The following is a 15,880-nucleotide window of genomic DNA, read 5'->3' as shown; positions in this document are numbered from 1 at the left end:
ACCCTGCGTTCTGTCATTGCCTCAATGTCCAGAGGAGACTTCCTTGCCTCAATAGACATCAAAGATGCTTATCTCCACGTGCCAATTGCTACAGAACATCAACGTTTTCTACGTTTTGTGATAGGAGACGACCATTTTCAGTTCGTAGCTCTGCCATTTGGTCTGGCAACAGCCCCACGGGTCTTCACCAAGGTCATGGCGGCGGTGGTAGCAGTTTTGCACTCTCAGGGACACTCGGTGATCCCTTACCTAGACGATTTATTGGTCAAAGCTCCCTCTCAAGAGGCATGTCAGCACAGCCTGAATGCTACGCTGGAGACCCTACAGTCTTTCGGATGGATCATCAACTTTCCAAAGTCGATCCTATCACCGACTCAATCACTAACGTATCTTGGCATGGAGTTTCATACTCTAGCAGCGATAGTGAAGCTTCCGCTGAACAAGCAGCGGTCACTACAGACAGGGGTGCAATCTCTTCTGCAGGGCCAGTTGCATCCCTTGCGGCGCCTCATGCATTTCCTAGGGAAGATGGTGACAGCCATGGAAGCAGTTCCCTTTGCGCAGTTTCATCTGCGCCCACTTCAATGGGACATTCTCCGCCAATGGGACGGGAAGTCAACGTCCCTGGACAGGAAAGTCTCGCTTTCCCAGACGGCCAAGGACTCCCTACAATGGTGGCTCCTTCCCACCTCATTGTCTCAGGGAAGATCCTTCCTGCCCCCATCCTGGGCAGTAGTCACGACAGATGCGAGTCTGTCAGGGTGGGGAGCAGTATTTCTCCACCACAGGGCTCAGGGGACGTGGACACCGCAGGAGTCCACCCTTCAGATCAATGTTCTGGAGATCAGAGCAGTGTATCTTGCTCTACTGGCCTTCCAACAGTGGCTGGAAGGAAAGCAGATCCGAATCCAATCGGACAACTCCACAGCGGGGGCATACATCAACCACCAAGGAGGGACGCGCAGTCGGCAAGCCTTCCAAGAAGTCCGGCGCATTCTAATGTGGGTGGAGGACAGAGCATCCACCATATCCGCGGTTCACATCCCAGGCGTAGAAAACTGGGAAGCAGACTTCCTCAGTCGCCAGGGCATGGACGCAGGGGAATGGTCCCTTCACCCGGACGTGTTTCAGGAAATCTGTCGCCGCTGGGGAGTGCCGGACGTCGACCTAATGGCATCCCGGCACAACAACAAGGTCCCGGCATTCATGGCGAGGTCGCGCGATCAAAGAGCTCTGGCGGCAGACGCCTTGGTTCAAGATTGGTCGCAGTTTCAGCTCCCATACGTGTTTCCGCCTCTGGCGCTCTTGCCCAGAGTGCTACGCAAGATCAGATCCGAGTGCAGCCGCATCATACTCGTCGCTCCAGACTGGCCGAGGAGGTCGTGGTATCCGGATCTGTGGCATCTCACGATCGGTCGACCGTGGTCACTGCCAGACCGACCAGACTTACTGTCCCAAGGGCCGTTTTTCCATCAGAATTCTGCGGCCCTGAACCTGACTGTGTGGCCATTGAGTCCTGGATCCTAGCATCTGCAGGATTATCTCAAGGAGTCGTTGCCACAATGAGACAAGCTAGAAAGTCGAATTCGGCTAAGATCTACCACAGAACGTGGAAGATTTTCTTATCCTGGTGCTCTGCTCAGGGAGTGTCTCCCTGGCCATTTGCATTGCCCAAGTTTCTTTCCTTCCTGCAATCGGGGTTAGAAAAGGGCTTGTCGCTCAGCTCCCTTAAAGGGCAAGTTTCGGCACTATCCGTGTTTTTTCAGAAGCGTCTAGCACGTCTTTCTAAGGTGCGCACGTTCCTGCAGGGGGTCTGTCATATTGTGCCCCCGTACAAGCGGCCGTTAGATCCATGGGATCTGAACAGGGTACTAGTTGCTCTCCAGAAGCCGCCCTTCGAGCCTCTGAAGGAAGTTTCCTTTTCTCGGCTGTCACAGAAAGTGGCGTTTCTTGTTGCGATCACATCGCTTCGGCGAGTGTCTGAGCTGGCAGCTCTGTCATCCAAGGCTCCCTTCCTGGTGTTCCACCAGGACAAGGTAGTGCTGCGCCCTATTCCGGAGTTTCTCCCTAAAGTCGTATCATCTTTTCATCTTAATCAGGATATATCCTTGCCTTCGTTTTGTCCTCATCCGGTTCACCGGTATGAAAAGGACTTACGTTTGCTAGATCTGGTGAGAGCACTCAGAATCTACATTTCCCGCACGGCGCCCATGCGCCGTGCCGATGCACTTTTTGTCCTTGTCGCTGGTCCGCGCAAGGGGTTGCAGGCTTCTAAAGCCACCCTGGCTCGATGGATCAAAGAACCAATTCTAGAGGCCTACCGTTCTGCGGGGCTTCCGGTTCCTTCAGGGCTAAAAGCCCACTCAACCAGAGCCGTGGGTGCGTCCTGGGCATTACGTCACCAGGCTTCGGCTCAACAGGTGTGCCAGGCAGCTACCTGGTCCAGTCTGCACACTTTCACCAAGCATTATCAGGTGCATACCTATGCTTCGGCGGATGCCAGCTTAGGTAGAAGAGTCCTGCAGGCGGCAGTGACACCCCCGTAGGGGAGGGCTGTTTTGCAGCTCTAACATGAGGTATTTCTTTACCCACCCAGGGACAGCTTTTGGACGTCCCAATCGTCTGGGTCTCCCAATAGAGCGCTGAAGAAGAAGGGAATTTTGTTACTTACCGTAAATTCCTTTTCTTCTAGCTCTTATTGGGAGACCCAGCACCCGCCCTGTTGTCCTTCGGGATGTTTTTTTGTTGTTTGCGGGTACACATGTTGTTCATGTTGAACGGTTTTTCAGTTCTCCGATGTTCTTCGGAGTTAATTTGTTTAAACCAGTTATTGGCTTCCTCCTTCTTGCTTTGGCACTAAAACTGGAGAACCCGTGATACCACGGGGGGGGTATAGCCAGAGGGGGAGGGGCCTTGCACTTTTAATGTAGTGCTTTGTGTGGCCTCCAGAGGGCAGTAGCTATACCCCAATCGTCTGGGTCTCCCAATAAGAGCTAGAAGAAAAGGAATTTACGGTAAGTAACAAAATTCCCTTCTTTGTTTTTTTGTTTTTTTTAACTCTTTAGATAAAAGTAAACCTATGCATGTTTGGTGTCTACGAACTCATACCGACCTGAGGCATCACACCCACACATCGGTTTTACCATATAGTGAACACAATGGATAAAATATCTAAAAAAAAGCAAGCATGCAATTGCACTTTTTTTGCAGTTTTTCCACACTTGGATTTTTTTTGCGGTTTTCCAGTACACTATATGCTAAAACGTATGGTTTCATTTAAAAGTACAACTTGTCCCGCAAAAAGCAAGCCCTCATATGGCAAGATTGACAGAAAAATAAAAGTTATGGCTCTCAGAGGGAGACCAAAAAATCGACCAGGGGTGAAGGGGTTAAAGGTATTTTTTGGGCAAAATGGATATGTTTATGCCTGGTGCAGTGTCTGTGGGGCTTACTTATGGATTCGGAGATGATCAAAAAAAGGGACTCTGTGTCGTGTCACCTCTTTACGCTTGCACTAGGCATAGCACAGCATGCTGCAAACATCTGGCCTTTTATGATCTAAGATGCTATTGCATGAATTGTCACCTGGTCCATATTGGCTGATGCCAGGATCCATTACAGCTGTCATTGATCAAGACCTTTACTCTGGTTGAAACGTTGGATATCATCTGAATTACCGTATTTTTAGTTTTATAAGATGCACTCCAAATTTCGAGATAAAAAAGGAAAAAAAAATAAAGATGTGGTCAGTCTTGTAATCTGGTGTTGTCTTACTGGAGGGGGGCAGCAGCGCTGGTGAAGCGGGGTCACGGGAGGCAGCCACGGCGGGTCTGTGGTGGCAGCGGTGGTCAGTGGCGGTGTGGCCAGTGCAGTGTGTCCACGGTCCCGGTTCAAATGATGGCGCCTGGAGCGGCGCATGCGCAGATGGAGCTCTCATCAAAGGGCTCAATCTGCGCACACGCTGACTCCTGGCGCCATCATTTGAAACAGGGACCGCGGACACACTGAGACACCTGCCGCACAGCCACCCGCCCGAAGCGCGCACAGAGCAGCAGCCAGCAGGCCGCCCGCACAGAGGCAGCTGGCACCCACAGACACCTGCTGCCCGCACGCAGCCACAACCCCCCGGTGTGAGGCAAATCCCGGGATATGAAGATGAATTATGACTCCAGTCATAATCCCTCATCACTCCCTGGCAGTGCCCCCTCCCTTCTTGTTCTCAGTGTTCCACTTACACCTCCATGGCCATGTCCTGTGATATGGAAATTAGGTGGCTTGGGGACAATGGACACAGGATGACTCCCTGCCGTGACCCTGTAGTGGGGGCTGCTAGCTAGTTAGCAAGGCTATGGAAATAGCCAGACAGAACGACTCCAGTAAAAAATGGTTCATATCTCGCAAGCCATATTTCCGATAAATATGGCAACCATAAAAATGGTGTCTCCGCATGCGGACGATGCCGGCACACCCTTTTTATGGGAGCAGGACATTGGGAAATGCCCCAGGCGTGATATCAGCCAATGGGGAACTGGCAGACAGGTCATGAGTCCCCTCGTTCTGTAGCTAAATTCATAACTGTCACAATGAGAGCATTGGCGTCCGCCTACGACGCTCCCAGGCCAAGTTATGGCCATATTCCATGTTGTGGATTGTCCATAACTCAAGCCAGGGGTGGAGCAGTGCTCCCTCTGAGGTCACTAAGGTAGGAGGGGACCTGGATTTGCCCAGGTTGATAACCCTACTTCGGCCATTTTCCAGTGTTCTTTTCGCTGGGGGCACGTGTAGGAAACATCTGTGGGAAGGATCCTAGAAACCTGGGTACAGCGCCCCCCTGTGGCCAGACGCAACAAGGTAACTGCTGGAACTGTGTATGCCTGTTTGTAACCCATGCTTTGATTGTAACTGTACTCTGACATATGTATATTCTGTAGATTCCCTATTGTATATATTGTAGTTTCTAGTGTGCTTTAGGCTGATTAAATTATATAATTAATCTTGGGCTGTTCTGTTATCTCGATCTTGAATCCCACGTCTGTGTGTTCGGCTAATAGTTACCGTGAAGCGGTTGGTGGCGGCGAGTTGTGCCAAGGATTATTGTGGGGAGGCTAGTGAGATTCGGGGAGGTTTTATATATTCCGCCCGCGGAGGTCGGGGGAATATATACCCTACTCTCACCGGGGACCCTTCAATAATCGGCATAAGTAGTATAGCGGCCTCCTTGCTTATTGTCGGGCAATTCCATAATTGGCCTGACTATAAGAGGGGCGCTAGAGAGCGCGTCACGTGCTCTGTCTGTCGGTCGGGAGGTATAAAGGAGGGGTGACCCCCACTTGTTACCCCCCGATTGTGACGTACTGGTAGCCAGCGCGGGGGATTTCTGAGTGACCCCCCCGGTGGTTTGTGACATATTGGTGGCATAGCGGTGGGATCGAGATAATAGTGTGTGTGAGTGTGAGACCCATACTCCCAGACACTAAAGACTGCCTGCAGCAGCTGTGGCTGCTGGGGTCTTCAGACTAGCTCAACACTAGAGTGTCAGAGTGCAGATACTGTAAGGTGTGTGGAGGCATCAGGTGTCAGTTCTGTGTCAGTGACCAAAAGTCTGCAAGAATGGCTGATGGCACCAGGAGCAGAGCTATGCAACTGGCCAATGCTAAGGCAGGAGCCGAAGAGAGGGAGGACGGTGCTGTGGACAGCAATGAGGAGGTTGCCCACGAGTCCTCCAGGAGCTCGACGCCAGAAAACCGTTCTGCCGAGGACATTGCGCAACCTGGCACTGCTGGACAAGATGAGGAGGAGCTCACCCAAGGTTCCTCATCGAGCCAGATGCCAGCCCTCCGCTCTGAAAGGGACAGTGAATCGCCTAGCTCTGCAGCGTGCCGCAGATCACCACGTGCCATTCCACCGAGCCTGGGAGGCTCGGATAGCCTTCTTCAAATGGCTATGGCCCTTCTCCAGGCTGGAGACCAGAAGGGCTACAAGGAACTCCTGGCAGAGCGCAGGGCAGAGCGGCAGGCAGCGCGTGACGCTGAGGCTGCGGAGCGGCACGCAGAGCGTGAGGCTGCGGAGCGAGAGCGGCAGGCAGCGCGTGAAGAGCGAGAGCGACAGGCAGACCGTGACTACCAGCTGCAGCTAGCTCAGCTCCGGCCCTCATCAGCCACATGTGACCTTCGAGACACCAAACTTCCAAAGGTCCGTGTTGAGGACTTCCCAGTGCTGGAGAAGGATGGAGACTTGGACTCTTTCTTGACTGCTTTTGAACGGACTTGCTTGCAGCACCATCTGGACAAGGACCAGTGGGCCAAATACCTGACCCCCCGTTTAAGGGGTAAGGCCCTGGATATCCTTGGGGACTTGCCTGCTGAGGCAGATCAGGGCTACGACACCATCAAGCGGGCCCTGATCCAACAGTACAACCTCACTCCAGAGTCCTACCGCAAGAAGTTCCGGAGCCTACAGAAGGGACCAAAGGACTCCTGGGCTGACCACCGGCGGGCACTTGCCCGAGCTGCCGACCACTGGACCCAAGGCCTGCAGCTTTCCACCGGACCGGAGATCCTGGACTTGTTCATCACGGAGCAACTCTTGTGGAACTGCCCTGAGGATCTCCGCCAGTTCATCCGAGACTAGAAGCCAAAGGGGTCCACGGCTACAGCTGCCCTTGCCGATGACTACACCAACAACCGGGCCCCTGAGGCCAGGAGAGCGGCCACCAGCAGCACCTGGAGAGGGGGTAAGATGAATTCTGCGACTGCCCCACCTGCCCCTAGACTGCAGGGGGTGTCCCCCTCAACTCCCCTCTCCAGGCCCGTGGCGGAACCAAGACGGTGCCACCAGTGCAACCTACCTGGACACTTCAAGGCCATGTGCCCTCAGCGTCCCAAGGCCCCGGCTCCGTCCCCGTCCCAAGGGCCGCCCAAGGTGTATTGTGTGGGTGGGGGTGGTGGTAGGTCCCTGGACAGCTTCCAACCTGTCACCGTCGGCCGGTCTGTGACCATAGGACTGCGAGACAGCGCCTCGGAGGTGACTCTGGTGCGGCCTGAGATGGTGTCCCCCCAAGACTTGATCCCTGGAAAAACCCTCGCTGTCTCCGGGATTGGAGGCACTGACCCGGCGCTGCCTGTTGCTGACATTTATGTGGACTGGAGCGCAGGGCGAGGGGTGAGGGAGGTGGGGGTAACTGATCGGATCCCTGCAAACGTGCTACTTGGGACAGATTTGGGGCAGATAACCTCCCAGTTTGGGCCCCAACCAAGGGCTGAACCTTCAGCCAGTACTGACATGCCTCCGGACAATGTTAATGTGTTATCTATGAATGATGTAAGGGAGGAGGGAGTGAACTCTGATATTTCTGCTTGCACAGACACCATAGACACACACGCAGCTGCAGCTGTGACAGGAGGGGAGGGGGTCAGAGAAAGGTGTGACAATGCCTCTACAAGTAACCAGCCTGTGAGCTGGGATCTGTTGCCCTCTGCAGGGATAAGCAGAGAGCAGGGTGCTGCAGGGGGAGGACCAGTGTGTGGGGTGGGGGCTACCACAGCAAATGTGGGGTCCCCAGAGATTTCACAGCGGGGTTCTGTTGCTGCAGGAGGGGAACAGGCAGGTGAGATTGGGGCCGGTCCAGGAGCGGGAGTGCTCCCAGGTAAGATCTCGGTGCATGGTTCCCCCACAACCGGGGTGTCAGGAAGCCAGGTAGGTCTGCCTGAACCGGCGACTTGGTCAGGAACGGAGGAGGAGCAGGCACGACCCACGGTCGCAGCGGCTGTGGCCGCTGTCACCCGCAGTGGGAGTGCTGGAAGCCAAGGGGCCTCCCGGAGGTCCGATAGCTCTTCCCCTTCTGACCAAGTGGCAGCCGAGTCAGGTGGAGGCCAGGACACAGGTCCCGGGGTACTGACTGAAGATGTGACAGTCTCGTCGATTCTGGCCGCATCTAGTCAGGGGTTTCAGGCAGCGTTAGAAGCTGACGACAGCCTGAAAGCTCTTAAGGAGCAGGCGGCACAGCCTCCCTCGGACTCGGACCCGGAGCGAGTGGTCTGGGACCAAGGACGGCTGTACCGGGCCACGGTCCAGCAGGGTTCACCGGAGGCGTGGCCCAGGGACCGACAGTTGGTGGTACCCTATCCGTTCCGGACGGAGTTGTTGCGGATCGCACATGAGATTCCGATGGCCGGACACCTAGGGATCGCTAAGACCAAGGCCAGGTTAAACCAGCATTTCTACTGGCCAAAAATGGGGGCCGATGTGGCTGCCTACTGCCGTTCGTGTGAAACCTGTCAGAGAGTGGGGAAGGCGGGGCCACGCCCCAAAGCCCCACTAGTATCTCTGCCAATCATCGATGAGCCTTTCAGGAGGGTGGCTGTGGATCTGGTCGGCCCGCTGGCCATCCCCAGCAGCTCCGGGAAACGCTTCCTACTGACGGTAGTGGACTATGCCACCCGGTACCCAGAAGCAGTGGCCTTGTCGTCCATTCGGGCTGACAAGGTGGCCACCGCATTGCTGGAGATTTTCTCCCGAGTGGGTTTTCCCCAGGAAATGCTCACTGACCGGGGGACCCAATTCATGTCCCAGCTGATGGAGGCCCTCTGTAAGCAAGTCCAGGTGCGACATCTGGTGGCCAGCCCGTACCATCCACAGACTAATGGCCTGTGCGAGCGGTTCAATGGCACCTTAAAGCAGATGCTTAAGATGTTGGTCGACTCCCATGGGCGTGACTGGGAGCGGTACCTCCCACACCTGTTATTTGCTTACCGGGAGGTTCCACAGGCCTCAACAGGATTCTCACCGTTTGAGCTCCTGTACGGGCGACGTGTGCGGGGCCCCCTGGCTCTGGTGAAAGAGGCTTGGGAAGGGGATTTGGCCACCCCTGGAGTGTCGGTTATCGAGTATGTCATGCGCTTCCGGGACAAAATGCAGGCCTTGACGCAACTGGTACACGACAATATGGCTCAAGCCCAGGCCGATCAGAAGCGTTGGTACGACCAGAACGCTTGTGAGAGGACCTACCAAGTGGGTCAAAAGGTGTGGGTACTGGTCCCCGTACCACAGGACAAGCTTCAGGCAGCCTGGGAAGGCCCATACCTCGTGTACCAGCAGCTCAACCCTGTAACGTACCTGGTCACCCTGGACCCTGCCCGTGGAAGGCGGAAGCCCTTCCATGTGAACATGATGAAGGCACATCATGAGCGGGAGGCATGTGCGCTCCCAGTGTGCAACCTGCCCGAGGAGGGAGAAGCGGAAACCCTCTTGGATATGCTAGCCCAGGTTAGGGCAGGCGGATCCATTGAGGATGTGGAGGTTGGCCACCAGCTCTTGGAAGACCAACGGTCCCAGCTGTGGGCCACCCTCCTCCCCTTCCGGGGGTTGTTTACCAACCAGCCCGGAAGGACTGACTTGGCTGTCCATCACGTGGACACTGGGGATCATCCCCCGATCCGGCGTTCAGCATATCGGGTCTCCCTGGAGGTGCAGCAACACATGCGCCAGGAGATTGACGAGATGCTGAAGCTGGGGGTGATCCAGGCATCCAACAGCGCTTGGGCCTCGCCTGTAGTCCTCGTCCCTAAGAAGGACCGAACCACTCGGTTCTGCGTGGACTACAGGGGGCTCAATGCTGTCACGGTCGCCGATGCGTACCCAATGCCACGCATCGATGACCTGCTCGATCAGTTGGCCGGGGCTCAGTACCTGACCATCATGGATCTGAGCCGGGGATATTGGCAGATCCCCCTGACTCGCAAGGCCAGGGAACGCTCTGCCTTTATTACCCCATTTGGACTGTACGAGTCCACGGTGATGCCATTCGGGATGAGGAATGCCCCTGCCACTTTCCAGCGGATGGTCAACACCCTGCTCAAGGGACTTGAAGGGTACGCGGCCGCGTACCTGGATGACATTGCCGTCTTCAGTCCCACCTGGGAAGATCACCTAGAGCATCTAGCACAGGTGCTCAGGCGGGTCCACCGGGCAGGTTTGACCATCAAGCCGGGCAAGTGTCAGCTGGCCATGAGCGAGGTCCAGTACCTCGGTCACCGGGTAGGCGGGGGAACACTGAAGCCCGAGCCTGAGAAAGTGGAGGCCATCGCATCCTGGCCCACCCCCAGGACCAAGAAGCAGGTGATGTCCTTCTTGGGGACCGCTGGGTACTATAGGAGGTTTGTTCCATGCTATAGTAGCCTGGCAAAGCCCTTGACGGACCTCACCAAGAAGAAGCTGCCCTCTGCAGTCGATTGGACAATGGACTGCGAGACAGCCTTCCGGGCCATAAAGGACGCCCTGTCCAGCCCGCCCGTGCTACAGGCAGCCGACTTCACGCGGCCGTTTGTAGTACAGACCGACGCCAGTGACTTCGGCCTCGGTGCGGTGCTCAGCCAGGTGGACTCTGCGAGCCAAGAGCACCCAGTCTTGTACCTGAGCAGGAAGCTGTTACCAAGGGAAGTTGCCTATTCCACGATGGAGAAGGAGTGCCTGGCCATAGTGTGGGCCCTGCAGCGTCTGCAACCCTATCTATACGGGCGCCACTTCATCGTGGAGACGGACCACAATCCCCTCAGCTGGTTGCACACCGTCTCTGGGACGAATGGGCGATTGTTGCGATGGAGCCTTGCGCTCCAGCAATACAACTTCACCATTCGCCACAAAAGGGGCCGTGACCACGGTAACGCAGACGGGCTGTCCCGACAAGGAGAGGTCGCGGACGGGCGCACGGGGGAACACCGGAGTGTGCTGCCCCCTAGCGCCCTCAAAAGGGGGGAGGCAATATGTCACGAACCACCGGGGGGGTCACTCAGAAATCCCCCGCGCTGGCTACCAGTACGTCACAATCGGGGGGTAACAAGTGGGGGTCACCCCTCCTTTATACCTCCCGACCGACAGACAGAGCACGTGACGCGCTCTCTAGCGCCCCTCTTATAGTCAGGCCAATTATGGAATTGCCCGACAATAAGCAAGGAGGCCGCTATACTACTTATGCCGATTATTGAAGGGTCCCCGGTGAGAGTAGGGTATATATTCCCCCGACCTCCGCGGGCGGAATATATAAAACCTCCCCGAATCTCACTGGCCTCCCCACAATAATCCTTGGCACAACTCGCCGCCACCAACCGCTTCACGGTAACTATTAGCCGAACACACAGACGTGGGATTCAAGATCGAGATAACAGAACAGCCCAAGATTAATTATATAATTTAATCAGCCTAAAGCACACTAGAAACTACAATATATACAATAGGGAATCTACAGAATATACATATGTCAGAGTACAGTTACAATCAAAGCATGGGTTACAAACAGGCATACACAGTTCCAGCAGTTACCTTGTTGCGTCTGGCCACAGGGGGGCGCTGTACCCAGGTTTCTAGGATCCTTCCCACAGATGTTTCCTACACGTGCCCCCAGCGAAAAGAACACTGGAAAATGGCCGAAGTAGGGTTATCAACCTGGGCAAATCCAGGTCCCCTCCTACCTTAGTGACCTCAGAGGGAGCACTGCTCCACCCCTGGCTTGAGTTATGGACAATCCACAACATGGAATATGGCCATAACTTGGCCTGGGAGCGTCGTAGGCGGACGCCAATGCTCTCATTGTGACAGTTATGAATTTAGCTACAGAACGAGGGGACTCATGACCTGTCTGCCAGTTCCCCATTGGCTGATATCACGCCTGGGGCATTTCCCAATGTCCTGCTCCCATAAAAAGGGTGTGCCGGCATCGTCCGCATGCGGAGACACCATTTTTATGGTTGCCATATTTTTCGGAAATATGGCTTGCGAGATATGAACCATTTTTTTACTGGAGTCGTTCTGTCTGGCTATTTCCATAGCCTTGCTAACTAGCTAGCAGCCCCCACTACAGGGTCACGGCAGGGAGTCATCCTGTGTCCATTGTCCCCAAGCCACCTAATTTCCATATCACAGGACATGGCCATGGAGGTGTAAGTGGAACACTGAGAACAAGAAGGGAGGGGGCACTGCCAGGGAGTGATGAGGGATTATGACTGGAGTCATAATTCATCTTCATATCCTGGGATTTGCCTCACACCCGGTAAGCTATTTTCGGATTTTAAGATGCACCCCTCACTTTCCTCCCAAATTTTGGGGAGGAAAAGTGTGTCTTATAATACGTCAAATATGGTATATACTGTTGGATCTAATGAAAATCACAATTTAAGCCTGATCGCTCTCATGTACTACTTTCAGTGCTTGGGCTTCTGCACTGATTATTGGGAATTCCTAGCCTTTGAATGACCCTGCATAATATATGGCAGATCAGTGAATCCGTTTATTATTTTTTTTTTTTTTTGTTTTGCAGTTATTGGACAACGTGGAAAACAAGATGAAAGGAACATGTGTAGAAGGGACTATTCCAAAGCTATTCAGAGGAAAGATGGTGGTATGTGTCTGATGTGATTGACGGCAGCGTGAAGGATGATCACTGTCCAGGTGTTAACACTTTTTTTCACTTTCAGTCCTACATCCAGTGTAAGCATGTAGACTACCGTTCTGAACGGATAGAAGACTACTATGATATTCAACTAAGTATCAAAGGAAAGAAAAACAGTGAGTACCAAGTACAAATAAGGGGGCATGTATGCCTCAGATTCTCTGTATGCTTACACTATAGTAGTTTTGTGGGGTCTTTGATTTAATATTTCCCTTTGTGAGCTGCAAAGACTAGCTGGTAATGCAAAAGTGCTGTGATGCTACATACATATGTTTGTTGTATGCCATATGTCTGGTTATACCGTAAAGGCTTTGGGAAATACTCCAGTGGGATGCGGTATTTGTACAAAAAAAAGTAAATCAAATAATTTTTCACTTCTAATTTCAGTAGGTTGTGCCTGTAGAATTTGTACAGCATGGTCTCCTCCTTAAAGGGGTCTTGCTTCAAATGTTCTCCGCCCAGAGGCTCACGGTCACCACGCTGGTCTTTGTTGATAGACTTCAGTAGTAAAGTCACGCCAGCAGCACATGTAACCACTGCAGCCAATCACTGGGTCAGCAGCTCTGACAGATAACCGTGTAGACTTCACTGCTGCAACTGATTAACAAAATCCAAAGCAGAGGCATTGCTGGACCTGGGGAGGGTGGGGGAAAAAATTAGTTTACTTTATAGGTTTGGAAGCTTATGGACTATGCAAATTTGGAAATGGACAGCCCTTTTAATCCTGTGTATTAGGCTACTTCATGGCAAAGGCTTACTATAGCAGGCCCCTAGGTCTGCCATAGGTGTAAGTGAATGAGACATGGCAATCATGCCTTCAAAACATATGAGAATCTCACTGGTTTATGATGACAGGCGCTAGATAGGTCACAGTTATTGGTGCAGTAGTTTTTGTTCAGCTCCTTATTAGTGCGCAGTGCGGGGCGTTCACTGTCAGTGAGCAGCAGCAGGGCAGTGTGGAGTGTTTGCGGTCAGCAGCGGGAGGGCAGTGTGGGGTGTTTGCTGTCAGTGAGCAGCTGGAGGGCAGTGTGGAGTGTTTGCGGTCAGCAGCGGGAGGGCAGTGTGGGGTGTTTGCTGTCAGTGAGCAGCGGGAGGGCAGTGTGGGGCCCCAGCTCATCACTATTGAGGTCTCGGCACCAAGTACATTAGTGTGAGGACCCAATCACTTGCTGTTGCAACCTATTATACAGTGATTTTGTGAGAGCTACTGCAATAAGACAGTGAGCCATCACCCACCTCTGATCTCTGTATCCTGGCCTCTCGCAATGACACACACATATGATCAATTGAGGAGTTAAAGATACGGCTCTTATTATAGTCAAAGGATGCAAGGAATGGTGGCTCAGGAGCAAATGGGCGAAATCCGAGTATTGGTAAATGTCATAGCAATCTAAGTCGGGCATGAGGACTGTAAGCATGTTCTGTGTGTACCTATTTGTAATTAGCCTGTTGCTTTGTGATGTCCATTTATAAGAATTGCTTTAGTGTTGTTTTTGCTGAGCCATCAGTCCTGGTTGATTCTCTATAGCCAGATGCCAGTGTGAGCTCCATTGTGAATGCGCTCGCTGACTGTTGTGCGGCTCTGCAGTGTTAACCCTCGACATTATAGCCAGTGCACTAAACCATCAGTGTGCTGTCTGGATTTCTGTTTTGTTTCATTAGTGTTGTTGAAGGGGAAACAAGGCAGTGTCTCCCAGGGATTGGCATATTCTTTGATGACCTTGGGAAAAGCTCCTTGTCATAGTTGGGCAGCTTCCAGTTTGATGCATCAGCTGGTCTTTGCTATTGACTTCACATTGCAGTTTTCAGATTTTGAAAGTCTTGTGTTATAGTGCCAAGTCATCCCCAGGCTTACAGCAGTCGTGGAGAGGTGTGTTGAGGAGAGCCATAAGATGAAATACTTAATTAACCTCTGGACATAGAGCATTGTGGGAAATATATCGTTTTGCCTTACATAATTCAGGTTTCAGGTGCACACCGAGCGTCTTAGAGGAATTTTCCTCAAAGTTTTCATGTTGAACTGGAGACAAGATATAATAGCAGCTGCAGAGGATTGGAATGCTGTTTTTTTTTTTTTTTAAAGAACTTAATGTACCTGGACCCTAATGAGTTAATGTTCAGTGTGTGGGTGTCATGCATTTTCACTGGGGGGGGGGTGCACTACTCTGATAACCAATCATAATCGGGCAGCAACACTTAGAAGGCCTAAGACACTCGACATGAAAATGGGAGCGAGTGGAGTGCGATAAAACATTTGCATTCCAGTCGTACCAATATAAGCCTATGTGCCAACACTCATGAGCGATTTTTTTTTTTTTTTCTGAGCCCTAATCAGACCAAGAAAATAATTGCAGCATGCTGCGACTGCAATGCGATCCTTTTTTTTTTTTTTTCCTCTCGTACCCATTCAAGTCTATGGGGAGAGAGAAAAAAACGCACTGCACTCGCAGTACACCAGTGTACTGCGAGTGCAGGGCGAGAATGGCAATAGCCGGCTACAAAAGAGAGAGGGAAATAATCCCTCCCTGCCCTCCTCAGCACTGGCCCGCCCCTCCTGAGTGCCGCTGCCCCCCCCCTCCCCACAGCTGAGGTTTGATTGGACATCAGTTTCAGTGACACTCGGCTCCCGCTGTGCTGCCAGCGTCAGCAGAGTGTCATGCGGGGATCGCACTAGTCCCCCGTGTGGCCCCGACCGAAAGGGCACACCCCTACAATGCTTAGATCAGGTTTCTCAGTGTGAGATGTAATGATACAGATCTGATCTCCTGGTCTAACCTCCTGCATGAGTCAGTGTGGGGGAGGGGCAGTGCAGCTGAGTTTAGTAGTGTCTCAGGGCCTTCTCTCTTTTCTTATAGCAGTCACCTCCGCTGTCCTGTCATGGTTTATCGGCTCCTGTTCTCATAGAATGATCACCTCTGCTGCGCTGTCCCCTTCACCACACTGCCTATCCGGAGGTGTCCTTATCACACTTATGTCTGCTGTGCTCACGCACCTGTTACTGGCTTTGTGGTGAGATCAGAGCGGGGTCTCATTATTATTATCTCGCACCAGAGTCTTCCTGCACAGGGAGGTGACGCTTGTGTGAGACATGATGGCAGTCCTGATCTCTGTGCAGAGCGAGTACAAGCTGCCTGGGCACAGCACACAGAAGTAGTGACACATCTCCAGACAGCCATAATTAGTGGTGTACTTCATTGGACGCTATATTAATGAGCTGTTTTCCCAGAGAAGAAATTGTTATAGCAAGTGCTTGTTTTTTTTAATTCCCAATGACAGGAACTCAGACCAGGGGACATGGGATTCTCATGCTTGATATTGATGAAGTACAGCAACATGTGTAGCTTAGTCTGCCCTCATTATACTTTCAATAATGTGTAGTGAATCTAGTAAGGAGGCATAAACTAGCGAAGAACGTTACTGTTTAATTTTTGCGTTTTC

At 52.7% G+C, this 15,880-nt stretch overlaps 1 protein-coding gene across 2 annotated transcripts in view; it reads left to right on the top strand.

Annotated features, from left to right (window-relative positions):
• Nucleotides 1–15,880, top strand: part of USP7 (ubiquitin specific peptidase 7) — a 245,198-nt gene that overhangs the window by 71,892 nt on the left and 157,426 nt on the right. For both annotated transcript variants that reach the window (XM_075317906.1, XM_075317905.1), the window contains exons 9-10: nucleotides 12,311–12,391; nucleotides 12,468–12,558. In XM_075317906.1, coding sequence (XP_075174021.1) covers nucleotides 12,311–12,391; nucleotides 12,468–12,558 — 172 coding nt within the window. The remainder of the gene's footprint in view (nucleotides 1–12,310; nucleotides 12,392–12,467; nucleotides 12,559–15,880) is intronic.

The sequence above is a fragment of the Anomaloglossus baeobatrachus genome, chromosome 7, assembly GCF_048569485.1.
Source record: "Anomaloglossus baeobatrachus isolate aAnoBae1 chromosome 7, aAnoBae1.hap1, whole genome shotgun sequence".
NCBI classification, from domain to species: domain Eukaryota; kingdom Metazoa; phylum Chordata; class Amphibia; order Anura; family Aromobatidae; genus Anomaloglossus; species Anomaloglossus baeobatrachus.
This window is presented reverse-complemented; position numbering and strand designations above follow the sequence as displayed.